Genomic DNA, 13,523 nt, shown 5'->3' on the forward strand with positions numbered 1-13,523 from the left:
AAGCGCGGAGCCGGGCAGCGGCGCCGAGGGGCGCGGGCTGCGCCAGCCCCGGCGCGGCGCCTCCGCCGCCGCCTCCCGCCCAGGGGCACCCGCGGCCATGCGAGGCGGCCGCCCCCGTGGCCGCGCGGTTCGGCGCTGCCCGCCGAGGCTGCCCGCCGCCCCGCGCTGAGCCGAGCCGCGCCGCCGCCGCCGCCGCCGCCCCGCGGCACCATGTCCCGGCGCAAGATCTCCTCGGAGTCCTTCAGCTCCCTGGGCTCGGACTGCCCGGAGACCAGCCCCGAGGAGGAGGGCGAGTGTCCCCTGTCCCGCCTCTGCTGGAACGGCAGCCGCAGCCCCCCCGGCCCCGCCGACACCCCCTTCGCCGCCGCCGCTGCCGCCGCCGCCGCGGCCAGCGCCGGGGCGCGCCGCGCTCCGCGCCGCCGGCGGGTCAACCTGGACTCGCTGGGCGAGAGCATCCGCCGCCTGACGGCCCCCGCGGTGAGTGCCCCGCGCCCGCGGAGCGCCGCGCCCGGCCCCGGCCCTCCCGCGCCGCGCAGACCCCGCGTGGCTCCCGGGGCCGGGTCTGTGTCGGGAAGGAGGCGGCGGTGCCCCCTGCCCCGCCGTGCCCGCCCCGGCTGCGGGTTGTCAGCCCCGCAGACCTGCGGGAGTGAGGATCTCTGCAGCCCGGGGCGGGAAATCGGGTCGGGAGGCGCAGACGGGCGCAGCTGAGCGTGTAGCTGGGTTTGTCCTTTCTGCCAGGTCCCTTTCGGAACTAAAAGAAAATCGTAAAATCGTAAAGTGCCTATAACTGTTTGGTACTAGCAGCGTTTTTTAATAAAAAGTTACGTCTGTATGGTGCCCGGCATGCACATTCTTCTGTCAGCGTAGAGGAGATATGAACTTCTTACATTTATAGGGCTTTTCCGTACTGAAAAAGGTAAAAAAAAGTTTCGACTTAATGTTCAGAAATATATCAGCAACAGATTTCCCTGTGCCTCCCAGATGCGCTGACATTCCTGAGAGATCAGTTTCTTTAAAGTGTACTTTAAAATCCACGATTTAGGATTATCTGGATAGCTACACCTGTAGTTGAGAATCAATGGAGCACAGCGTATGCTAAAATAAGGGGTGAGTTGGGGTAGAACCCGTAGCGTTTGCTAGTGTCGCTTTGTAAGGCTGAAATTGGTGGCTCAGGAGTTCTGGTTCATGTAAAATAGAAGGTTCTTCTCTAGCCTTTCTGTTACGATTGTGCTGCGCTCCTACAAATACCTCTGTGACCATCACTAAATTTTCCTCCTAAAGTTTCAACTGCAACTGAAGGCTTGTTTGGTCCCTGAAGTGTTTTAACATGTTATGGTAAAAACCATGGATTGCAACAAGTAGTCTTAATCCATAAGATGACTGTATCTGCTGCTGTGGCATTGGATCGTCTTTTGCATGTTGTCGTCCAGCTTTGGAAATTAATTATGAATCTCATCACCATCAATATCAGTTTGCTTTGGTTTTAATATAGTCATTTCTATTTGGTGTTTCTTGAACTGGCTAGAGAGGAGCAGATGAGCTGTTTACTGGGAGAAGTTAACAGTGCCTTGCATAGCTGATAGCTGTCCAGTTTCAGAACAGACTTTTCTTTCCCATTGCTTTTTTTCCCCACTCCACTGGGAATCTAGTCCTGTAATGCTGATATTAATAGGTGGTATCTCAGGTGACCTGTCTTGTTTTAGTACAAAAAAAAAAAAAAAGCTCTTTAATTTGATAATAATGTCATGGTATAATTAGAGCATGTTACCCAAAATATTTGAAGTATTCTGAAGTAGCTCAGTGCAGTATTTTTAGATAACCTTAGTAATTGCATTTTCCCAGCTTTGACTGTTACCTCCTGTATTGAGTTTCTATAAAAGCCAAATACAGTTTTACAGCTTTGATGAAATGTTGAATTTGCTTTTAAAACAAGGAAATTCTTTCAATTAAGAGACGAGGAAAACTTTGGTAGATCTTATAGTCCTCTTTCTTTGCTCTCAGAGAAATTTCATTTAAGAATGCAAAAATTTCATCCTGGTTTTGATGTCCCAAACAGCAAACCCAAAAACCTGGTTTTGATGTCCCAAACAACAGCTTCCATGGCTTCCTTGGGAGATTATAGCAACCCTTATTGATGAAGAACTGTGTTCCTTTTAAATTTTAGTATCTGATTGTATTGCTTCACATTTCCCTTTTTATCTTGGCATCGTAACTAGTGCTTCACTCCCATCTTACACATTTTGGCATAAATTAATGTGATTAAGTCTAAAAAGTCATGTTGTCACATACATGATATAAGAAAAGAATCAGGTCCCCGTCTTTTCATTTTTCACTCCGAGGAATCAGTGTTCAGGTGCACTGTTATTTTGGTGCATTCTTTTCATATTGAGAGGCTGTTCTGTGACACTGAAAATGTGTCTTCTTGCAACAAGTCAAGTTACCCGATGTCTTAACACTTTGAATCTGATTATTTTCACACATCTGCTAACATAAATCAGGAATAACTTTAATTAGAAGTAAAAAAATATTGCCTATAAAATCAGTGTCAAATGGGACTCATTCTCATTATTTGTAAAATTAAAAGGCAAGCATGAAGGGTGCACTGACATCTGTTCTTTCTGAACAAAAAGCCTTAATACTTCTACTATAGATGTAGATGTGTCTTCATTCCATGATACTATAGATACGGATCTCTGTTAAGTATATAAACATCTGTTTATGTACATAGGAGTGTGTGTGAATGTATACACTGTATATATTGCCTGCAATGGCTTGATGTTTTCCTTTCCAGCATGAATGCGGCAGCAATTTGTCCCCATCCCAGTGCTGAACACTTTCAAAGCTGAAGGATGCTACAGGTTCCTGGTGTTTATACTTAGCCTTAATTTTGTGCTTTCCTGCGACGATGGCTAGCATTGAGATTCTGAGATGGATTTTTTGGTGTGTTTTTACTGAGAAACAATTCTGTTTGTGTTTAATGTTGCTGTGACATGCAGAGAGATCTCTGGGGTGATGCTGTTTAAATGTGGCAGTAGCAGGGGCTACCGAGGGCTGCTCTGGGGATGTGGAGAGCCTCGAGCCGAGCAGGAGGGAGCATCCGAGGGGCAAAGGAGCTGAACAAGAGCTCTGTCCATGGGGCAGAGCAGCAATAAGGTTGTGCAAGCAGGCTGGGTCTTAGTGGTAGTGCAAAAATGTGTGTGAAAATATCCTGTGCAGTATATTCGTGAGTTAGTACAACTATATTAACAGTCAATGGAAAGAGATTCTGTAGAGTAAAATGCAGTAATGAAGTATCTGAGATATTTTATATTAAAATATAGTAAAAATAAGTTACTGCATTTTGTATCATGTATAATCCTGGTCTCAAGTTTAGCAGAGTGTGACTTTGCACAAATGCTACTTTTTGTGGAATGATGGTCAAAAATTAAAAAGTGAACCTTCCTGTGTTGCAGCGTTTGATTCAACCCTTCTGCTTGCTCCTGGAGAACAGATTCTAGCACTTTCCAGCACACATGGTTTTCCAATTTTTGTCTTAAATATATTTTTAGAGCTTTTTCCTGCAGTTGTACTAGAGGATGTAAGGGTCTGATCCTCAGTCAGCATAGGGTCGTTTTATGTTCCTGGAGGTTCCTAAAGGTTTCCCAACATGCCTGGATTGCTGAAAGATGGCCACTGTTCATCTGGAAGTTGCTTACCCCAAACCCTCTTATTTTTTAACAGCCAGAACTAGGAAGATGATAGAGCTCACCTCCACCAAAACAGCTGCATATTTTGGAGAAAATATGTGGGGATGAGGAAGATGAGCAGACCTTGATCTGTACCCTACCGTTGGCATTCAGGAGTAGGGTGTGCTGGGAAAGGTGAGGAAAGCAGGGCGCACCGGGCAGGGAGGCAGAGCAGAGGTGATGCAAGAAGAGAGGCGGCTTTTTGTCACAGCTGCACTCAACAAACTCATATACTGAACATCATTTTGAGTCAATGCCCTGTGGCCTCACAAAGTGCCATTTTGCTGAGTAAGCAAGAGCACTGACAGCAGGAGGGTTGAGGTTCTCCCAGCAGCCGGGCACAGCTGGCGCCGCAGACCAAAGAGTTGGGGGAACCCAGCCAGGGCTGTGCCTCAGTGTGAAGGTGATGTTTTGTGGGACCAAACTTAGCTGCTCAGTGCAGTAAACCTTGGACATTGCACACGCTCAGCTCTTGTGACTCCTGTATTTCATGAGGTCATGGCCACCAGTGCTCCATGCTTATTGCCCCATGCCTGGCTCTGTCCTCTCACAGCCTTTCACCCATGTGATGTTCTCACAAAGTTGAGCCTGTAACTGTGTAGGCAGCTCCTATCCACTCCAACATGTTCCTAAATCATGTTCCTGTCTGGGGAAAGATGTTCCTTCTGTCCTCCTTCATCTGAACCACCATCGAATGGTCTTTGGTTCCACATTCTATCAGAGAAATTTGGAGCTAGTTCCAGCTGCTGTCAAAGCAAACAGGTGCCCTTCTCACCGGGCTGGGTTCAGGTGTTTGCAGATAAATAATCAAATGCTGGGAACCTAATAAGGACATTGATTTATGACCTTCTTTTTAAGAAATTAGCTGCAATAATTATATGTACATCACGAGCAAATTTAACGATGTATTTTTCTTTTGATTCCAGCTTTGTTGTGTTCCATTTTGAAGGATGACTTTTACACCCACGATGACATAAATTTTGATTAATTATAACTAGAGATGATGATACTATATGCTATTCATTATCAACATAAATTTTTCTGCCTTTAAGAGCTCTGCTATGTGGGAATGATATCCTGGCACCAGTGGACACAGTTTTATTCTTTAGAAATGCCATTTAGTATCTTACTGAATTTCAGTTCCTTGCAGCAATTTTCACATTTGCTGCAGTTCTGTCTTGACTTATATCCAATACTAGGCTGAAAATAGAATCAAAATTAAAAAAACATGTTTTGTCACTGATTTGAAAAGTCAAATACTCTGCTCCCATCTGAGGGGCATGGACTACCCTAAAGGAGCTGAGAGTGACTGGGCATGCATTCAGAGGGGACTGTGTACCCCTAAGCGCTGTACTGATCTTTCTGGAAAGAGAATCACAGCATGACACAGCATTAAACTGACTTACATTGCCGTTTGATTTTATTTTCTGATTGGCCTATGTAACGCATCTCTTGAACTGTAAATATTATTAAGTGAAAATCACTTCTGATATACTTTTCTGTCCATTCAGATTTATTCCTGCTACTCTTTAAAGGCCTGGTTGAATACATATTAAATTAAGAACGTTTTTTTCCTATGTAAGTTAGGAAGCTACTACTGGCTGCTGCCAAATAGTTGGAATTTAAGAATTGTCTTTTTGAATACAGCCTGCTTCCTGACAGTGGGAGAAAAGTGAACCTAAAGACTGGTTTTTAGGCTATCATTTATGACACAGAACTGCTGTACCTTCAAATTACTTAATTGCAAGTGAATCCTCCAGTGAGTGGAGGTGAGGTTTTGGCAGAGAAGTTGCAATATAGCAGCTCAAATCAAACCTGGCTCCATCATAAACCTCTACCTCTTACTCTCAAAAAATAACTACTCAAAAAATAACAAGTTGTTGCCATTAGCAGGAGAGGTAATAAATTGATTTTTTCCTGAGATTTTGAAAAAATTTTGCGCAAATATTCTGAGCTCCTTATGATTCACGTAACCCATCAGGTGGATCTAAGCTCTATTGTTATGAGAATAACTTCTGCCTGTCTTTCTGAATGAAGTAAGGTAATGCCAAATGATACCTATATCAGTGTGTGATGAGCTTATTCACTTAATAGCCCAGGCTGGATGAGCTTTATGTGAGGAACATCCTCCTCAGGAATAAGGGTGTGAAGGAAAAAAAGCATGAAAATGATGAAGAAATGCACATCCCATGGGAAACTCTTGATTCCAACAGGAAAACAGGATTAATTTTTTAGAAGTATAGTAAAATCAGACCTTTGCCCAGTATCTTTCAACTTAACAGAGAAAAAAGCCATTTATACACAAGGTCACACAAGCAGTCTGGAGCCAGTCAATCTGCTATTTCATAGTATGGAACAGAGCTGTGGTATCTTAAACAAGAACATTCTGGAAAACTGAGAATCGTGGTGAATTTTGTTTGTTTGTCTTGTTCGTAGTTTAACGTCTCATGCAAGAGAACTTCAGCCTCAGCAAATAAAAAATATATAAAAAAATAATTTTAACTGCACCCGAGGGCCTGCAGCATTGTATTGACCTTGATGAAATTGTTTGAATATTTGACATCTAGTGCTTAGACCAATCATAGTAAAAGTAGCTTTCTTAATGTTTATATAGTTCCAGGATGAAATCTTGACTTCCCTACTGTGCTTGGAAAAAAGGTGTCTTGGACACATTCCTACACGCAGGCGTCTTTGCTAGTTGGGAGTGGAGAGTGCATCCGCACTGGGGATCAGGCTTGCCCACAAGCAGATCTTGACTGCTGGCCAACAAACCAGAGCATGGCAGCACCAGTGTTAATCTCACAAAATTGATCTCAATTGTTTTGCCCTTCTCTGCCTCTCCCCTGGCCAAAGTGTCCAGGTGCAAATAATAGAGAAAGATGTTGTAAAGTAGAAGAGAACATTATGATCATCAATACATGTTCCTAAGTAACAGTGTGCAGTCATGGATACATCAAAATGAGGGTGAATGTCCTTCATTTGCAACTGCTTGAGCGGCGACAGTTATCACTTCACAGTGGTCCAGTGTACTCCTGGTGAAACTCATAATTTTAACATAGAGAGAATCCCTCTCTTTCCTTCTACCTCTTGTGCTAATGTTAAAGGCTGTTATAAAATGCTTTGAGTAAAAGAAATAATTCCATCTCATACCCAAAATCTTTAAAGATTTGTCTGCTTGCCAACTTTCAAACTAAGTTTCAAAATGAAGACAAAAAAAATCTGTGGTTTGTCTATAGGTCTCAAAGGGATAAGCATCTTTGCAGCTCTCCATATGAAATTACATCCAGTTATACTGAGGAAATCGGGTTTGTTCTATCCCAGCAGAAGGAATTCCTTGAGAAGGACTGACATAGAAACCTTTCATTTCCTATCTGTCTGCTAGAGTAGCACTGATGATTTTACATAGTAGATGTGAGTTGCATTAGAAGATGAACAGGTAGCATTGGTGGTAGATCATCTATTATATTCTGACCTACTGAATACATTCTTTCTACAGCACAGAATAGATCTTCTATCCATTCCAGACATGGCTGAAATTCAAAGATGAACAAAGTGATCCCAGCTGGTATTATAATGGATAGCACCCTGAGATATTTATCCTTCACTGTCAAGGAGTTAGACTAGATGATCTAATAGGCAATTTCCATCTGTAATGTCTGTGATTCTTCTAGTGGAAAGGCAGCTGGGGATGCAGGAGTTATAATTTCTAATTATTTTTTAGCTCTGCTTTATTTCTTTGGGCTGTTTGCATTGTTATGACCATGAAATATTACAGGGTAGAATTCTTAGTCTCAATGTTATTTATTAAATTAAGGCATTTTTTCTGATGTGCACAAGTATTTCTCTTTGAGGAGTATCCCAGTTTGCATGAACTGAGGAGCAGAATGGTCTCAGGTTTAGGTGCCAGGTGGTACTGAGCTCAGGTCCCATCTGGATCATCGTGAGCTGTTGTAGAGCAGCTTGTTTTGCCTCCAGCTGTCAGTCATCCTGCTCTGGATCCCCAAACAATCCACTTCTGGGATTTTTGCCTCTTCCTCTCTTGATACCAAATCTGGTGCTAGTCATGGAGGTCTGCAAGCAGTTGGTGCTTTTTTCTAAAGCAAATTTCTGGAATCAGGAAGCTGGTTTTCATGAAGAAAAAGTACATTTTTAGCTTGTATGGTTACAGAGGAGAATATGACTGCACCCTAAAGGCTCAGAAGCTAAAGAGTAGAAATATATTTTTTTTCCTGATTATGTTATCAAAAGCACTGTTAAAGCCCTAGAGTTTAATTTTTTTTTCTTAATTTTCAAATGGTTGCTTATGTCAGGGCTCTGCTTTTCCATTTCTCATTTCTGTTTGTGCCCTTTCATTCCATTCTGCAGCTGTTGGGAGGGGATAGGGAGGGATCCTGGCTGTGCAGGCCCTGCAAGGACCTACTAGGGAGCCTTCCTCCTTTCTGCATCATCAGAAAATTGTTGGATGCCAAAGGAGCCTTCCTTTTCTTTTTCAGTTCTGCTTTTCCTTAGTTGCAGCAATTTCAATGCTTATCTCTCCACTCCTGGCATTTGGGAATGTTGATAAATGTTTGTCTTCAGCTGGAGCCTTGAATCTTTGTTTACAGCCTCCTAAACGTCAATATTTTGGTGACCACAAGGACAGGGAAAGAACAGTTTTCCACTGCTTTCATGGTCATGGAATAAATATTAAAAATAGCCAGACTGGATGTGAAAATGCCTGTTTTTCCCTTTATTTCCTTCTGGATGGCCCAGGTACACACCTACTCATGCGTGCATAGAGATCTGTAATCACCTATGCACAAAGACTTGACTGAAATTGGTTCTGAAGTGTGAAAAAAGCAACGTTTTTCATTAATGAACAATCACCAGCAGTGAAACTGGCAATTAAAGTCTCACACATCTGCTGAGTTAGTGCTTGAATGCTACAAATTTGAAGCATGTAAAACTTCCAGCATCAAAGCACTGGTTTGGCTGAGGTCTGTGGTAGGTTGCCTGTCCTGTACGCAGAAGTGTGGATTCCTCTAGGAAGGACTTTGCAGCTCCCCAGGGCACAATAGTCTGGAGGAGCCCCCTGACCTGATGGACTTCCTCGAAGAAATTCTCATAGAAGCAAAGTGGTTTCTAGCTGAGCCCATTATGCTCTTCAGTGCTTCAACTTTCATGTTTAAAATTTTAAGCACTCAAGTTTTTAAGAGCATGACTGCTGAAGCACTTCTGAGGCTCAGCTAGGAGCCACTTAGCTTTTCCCAGGAAAAATCTTTGAAGCCTAGTTAGGGTTAAGGAGAAACCATCAGTGTACCTGCTCTTACTCTCTTGGCGCAGCCCTCCCTGTTCCATACAGTCCCTTTCTTCTCTGATTCTGTCTGGTTACCTTAGGATGTAAAAGGAATGGGATGGAAAATTCGAAACTGTGTTTATGTAAACGTAGACTGAATCATCTGGGATACTGTGTGCAGTTCTGTCACCTCAGGGTGGAGTTTGTCTGTCCTTACTTAAACATTTAAAAGATATCTTAAAGCAATCACTCAGTGCCTTTTCTAGACAAAAGAAAGAAATGGGTATTTCTAAAGACTGAGTCCTCAGGCATGTAGTAGATCCCAACTGTAGGATGAAATGAATCACTTTGGGTGCCTACAGTTGGGCAGATGAGCCCCACCGTTTATTTCTGAAGGCGTTGCAATCAAATGAAAGACGTTTCAGAGACAACAGAAAATGTCTAGGGAATAGGCTAAAGTCTCTGTCCTCTGAGAAGATTGGAAAGCTTACATTTGATTGCCTTAGGAAAGACATTTATAACAAGGGATACAATTAAAGTGGAAGAAGCCCTCTCCTCTTTGCCTCCAAAACTAGAGACAATGTAGTTAAAAGAAGAAAAAATTAAGCTCAAAAAAAGAAAAAAAAATTACACAATGTTTAAACTGAAATTCTTTTTCAAAGGAAGTTGTCTGTGTTAAAAAACATGGAATACTTCAAGATCCTTTAGACAAATATCTTCATAAAGATTTTCTCCAGTTAGTCATAAAAGTGCTTTTGAAGAGCTATTACTCCTCCAGCTTCAGGTTTTTAACCAGTTTTGTACTACTGGAGAGGTGAGTGACATCTAGCAGGAAGGGCAGATTTCTTTTTGAGTGCATCCTTCAAACAGTGGTGGCTGGCAGAGTCAGAGCAGCTGTCATGGCAGGGCTGCCATGGTCAGGGTTGCTGCCTGCTGCTGTGCAACGCAGATGGGCTTTGGTTGCAGCACTGAGGGTTCAGGTGGAAGAGCTGTAGGAGACGGTGAGCAGGCTGTATGCATCAAGGAACATGGACAGGTCTTTCCAGAGGCGTGCTGAGCATGGAAGAAGGATAATGTGGATTAACAGGGGCCTCAGCACAGAGCTCGAATACAAAAAAAATATGTCTACAGAAGTTGGAAGCAGGGATGGGATACTCATGAGGCATTACCTAAGCATGTATGGATGGAGACAGGAAAGTCTCCTAGTCATGGCAATCGAAGGAGGTTCTTTATGACTAGAAAAAGGCAAATGTCACACCCAGCATCAAGAAGGACAAAGAATCTACAGACCAATCAGCCTGACCTCAGTACTTGGGAAGGCTATGGAGCAAATCCTTTTAGAAGCCTTTCCTTAGCACAAAAAAGGACAGCAAGATGGTGACTGAGAACAGCCAGGCTAAATTTTACCCCTTTATTCCCTCTAACACTCTTTACACACTTTTATGCCCTTCACTGAGGGTGAATTGTGCCTGACCAACCTGATTGATTTCTGTAATGAGATAAGATGACTGGCTCAATGGGTGAAGGGTTGTTGTCTACCTTGACTTTAGGAAAGTCTTTGACATGATCTCCCATGAGTGCCATTAGAGCCAAACTGGTGAGATGTGGACTGTGTAAGTGGATGATAAGGTAGGTGGAATATTGACTAGGGTTCAAAAGGTGGCCATCAGAATCACAAAGTTGAATTTACAACCAGTTTCCTCTGTATATTGATACTGAGGCCAGCAGAGAACTACCAGGATGGTCAAGGGATGGAGCATGTGACATCTGAGCAGGGGCTGGGGGAGCTGTGTCTGTTCAGCTTTTAAGAAGAGACAGCTTTAGGAGTATATTGTTGCAGTCTGCAGCTACCTGTTCAGGATGCGTAGGGAAGGAAGATGGAGCCAAACTCTTCACAGCAGTGCACAGCAGAAGGATGGGAGGCAAGAAAGCTAGAAGATGGGAAGTTTCAAATCAGTATTAAAAAAAATAAAGTAATTGTCATGAGGGTGTTCAAACATTGGCACAGGTTGCCCAGAGAGGTTGTTGGATCACCATCCTTGAATACACTCAGAAGTCATCTGGAGAAAGACCTGAGCAACCAGTTGTAACTCAAATTACAACATAATTCTTTGTTTCTGATTTTTTACAATTTATTCTGACACGTTAGGGTTAGCCATGGCCTGATGTCTGGATTTAGAATTAATTCAGGGAAGTCCTGTGGCCTCTGCCATGCAAGAGATTGGTATAAGTACCTTCAGTGGTCCCTTCTACCTTATATTTTGTCATTCCAGATGTAGCTTGGATATGATCTGGTACGGCAATTCTTGGATTAATTTTTAGTTAACAATAGCAATAGTGACATGTCTTAATTTGAGTTGCTCTAAGAAACGTGAACTGATGTGGCTATTCCTTTTGTAATATAAATATTAGTAAATTATTATAATAAAAATGGATTGTTAAAATTTACTATTTTAGATAGTAGTTGCTATTTTACATTTGTATTAAATATTTCATTTTAAGTGGTCCAGAAGCTTTAAAACCTCTCCAGTAAATAAGCGCCACTGGGTACCTGCGATGCATAGACGTACATTGCAGTAGAAAAGCTGTATTGTTATAGGCCATCGTGTATCTTCCTGAACGGCAGAAGCTGTGTTTCCTGGAGAGGCTACTAGAAGAAGATTTAGCTATTTTGCCTCCATCCAGTCTTGCCATTGAATGCAGGAAACAGATGGAAACGTTTTCGTGCCCACTCTCTCTCTCATAGGCAATGCATAGTCAGTAGTGGAAGAAGTGGTACACCAAACTACCCTTGTAGGCAGCCGTAAGCTGGTGTCATATCTCTTCTCTCCATTTTGTTTAGTCGTGGCCATAGCTATAGAATTATGTCTGTAGGAAAATGACATTCACCAGTGATGGAATACATGAAACTGAGAAGGTGAGCACGGTGGCTTTTTAGCCATGCACAGTGACATGTCATAATAATTCTTGTCAGAATTGAAGACTTGTGACTCTTCAGGTCAGTTTTCATGCTGGCTATGAGCATGTTACATAGAGCTCTGGTTATGACAAGGATTTCAATCATAAATCATATTTTTTGTCTGTACTTGATTTCTAAGATTTCATAGGAGATGCCACTGAAATGGGGTCTGAGTTCATGGGATTGTATAAAATTATCTGACAACAGCTATGCAGATCATTTAGCCTTCAGAAGAGAAGTTAACAGTACGTGGACTATTTTTTTTCTAGTTCAGTACGGCAGGAGGAGGGAGGTCTATTGATGAAATAAGCTCAGGACTTGGAGTTGGTTGCTTGTATGGTCAATTCTTGAGGTATTCAAAAGGGTTTTTCCCTGAGTAAGGAGTGCAACATTTGTGTGTCAGGCATAAAAAAGACAAAGGTTATCTGTGGAGGATTGCTCTGATGTCATCAGCTGCAAATATACCTGAGAAGATAAAAAACTATTTTCCTGCATCTCCTCTGTGGTACCAGGCATTGCTGCCTTCCATACGCTTGGTGTAAAAGCACTTTGGGAGAACCAAAAGCGAGATTTAATTTAACAATTGGACATTGCTACCATTCCCCATTTCATGTCAGAGGAGGTGCTGGTGGAGTACTAATGTTCTGTATGTAGGGAGAGGGGCTGAGGGAAGTGCTGTATTGAGGCGGGAGATGGCAACTGTCTGGACCTCTTTGCTTAAAGCCATTTTGCTGTGCCTGGTTGCTAGAGTGGGAAAATATATCTCTTCTATATGTGAAGAATGGATTTTTCTGCCTGCTGAGCATAGAAAGCTTCTGAATCTCTGTGAGAGCACGCCCTGAAATACATTTGTAGCCCATCAGGCCTAAGAACTTCAACACCTGCCATACCACTGAGAAGAGGATTTTTTTTTTGATATGTGATCGTTTCGTTCATAGTGTTTTGCAAGAGAATGTGTAACTTTTAATGCCTTTTAGCACAGGAAACTTAACTCCCACAGAGAAGTAATTATCCGATAGAGAATTAACAACAAAAAAAAACCCTCTTTCAACCTTTACCTCTATTTTCACGTAATTTTTGTTAAGTGCATGCATTTCTACGTATTTGAATCCAAAAATGTAGACATGTTCTTATAGATTGGTATTGCAAGAAATTTTTACAATTGCACAAACCTAGTGCAGCTTGATATATGTTTTTTCATTCCTGCCGTCATCAAAACAGATACCACCTCCTGCAAAGTCATGGGTGATAGTAGGAAGAAAGCTCAGCCCTTGAAATGCTAAATCTGTACAGCAGTAAGCAAAATCTGAGACTTTCAAAGATGATGGTGGTTTTAGAATGAAATTCCTCCAATTAAGGGACATTTCAACTATTACTTTCCAAAACAATTAGATGTCTTTTCCGAAAGGTAGGGAAATACCAAGTATCTCTAAAATTTGAGTGGCTGCTGCTGCGAGTCTGATCAAAATATCCCTATGTGCCTTTGGTACAGGAAGAAGGCTTATAAATCCCAGTTGTGTGCCTTTGTGTGACCTCTGGCACCAGGACAGAACAGACAGGTGAA

General features: G+C 42.5%; 1 protein-coding gene across 1 annotated transcript in view; it reads left to right on the forward strand.

The window, feature by feature from the left end:
* The first annotated feature begins 210 nt into the window (after window positions 1-210).
* GUCY1A2 (guanylate cyclase 1 soluble subunit alpha 2) overlaps window positions 211-13,523 on the forward strand; it is a 170,742-nt gene continuing 157,429 nt past the window's right edge. The window contains exon 1 of the mRNA XM_086613623.1: window positions 211-477. Within this exon, the coding sequence (XP_086469749.1) occupies window positions 211-477 (267 nt within the window). The remainder of the gene's footprint in view (window positions 478-13,523) is intronic.

This window comes from Tauraco erythrolophus, chromosome 1 (assembly GCF_009769465.1).
Source record: "Tauraco erythrolophus isolate bTauEry1 chromosome 1, bTauEry1.pri, whole genome shotgun sequence".
Classification (NCBI taxonomy): Eukaryota; Metazoa; Chordata; class Aves; order Musophagiformes; family Musophagidae; genus Tauraco; species Tauraco erythrolophus.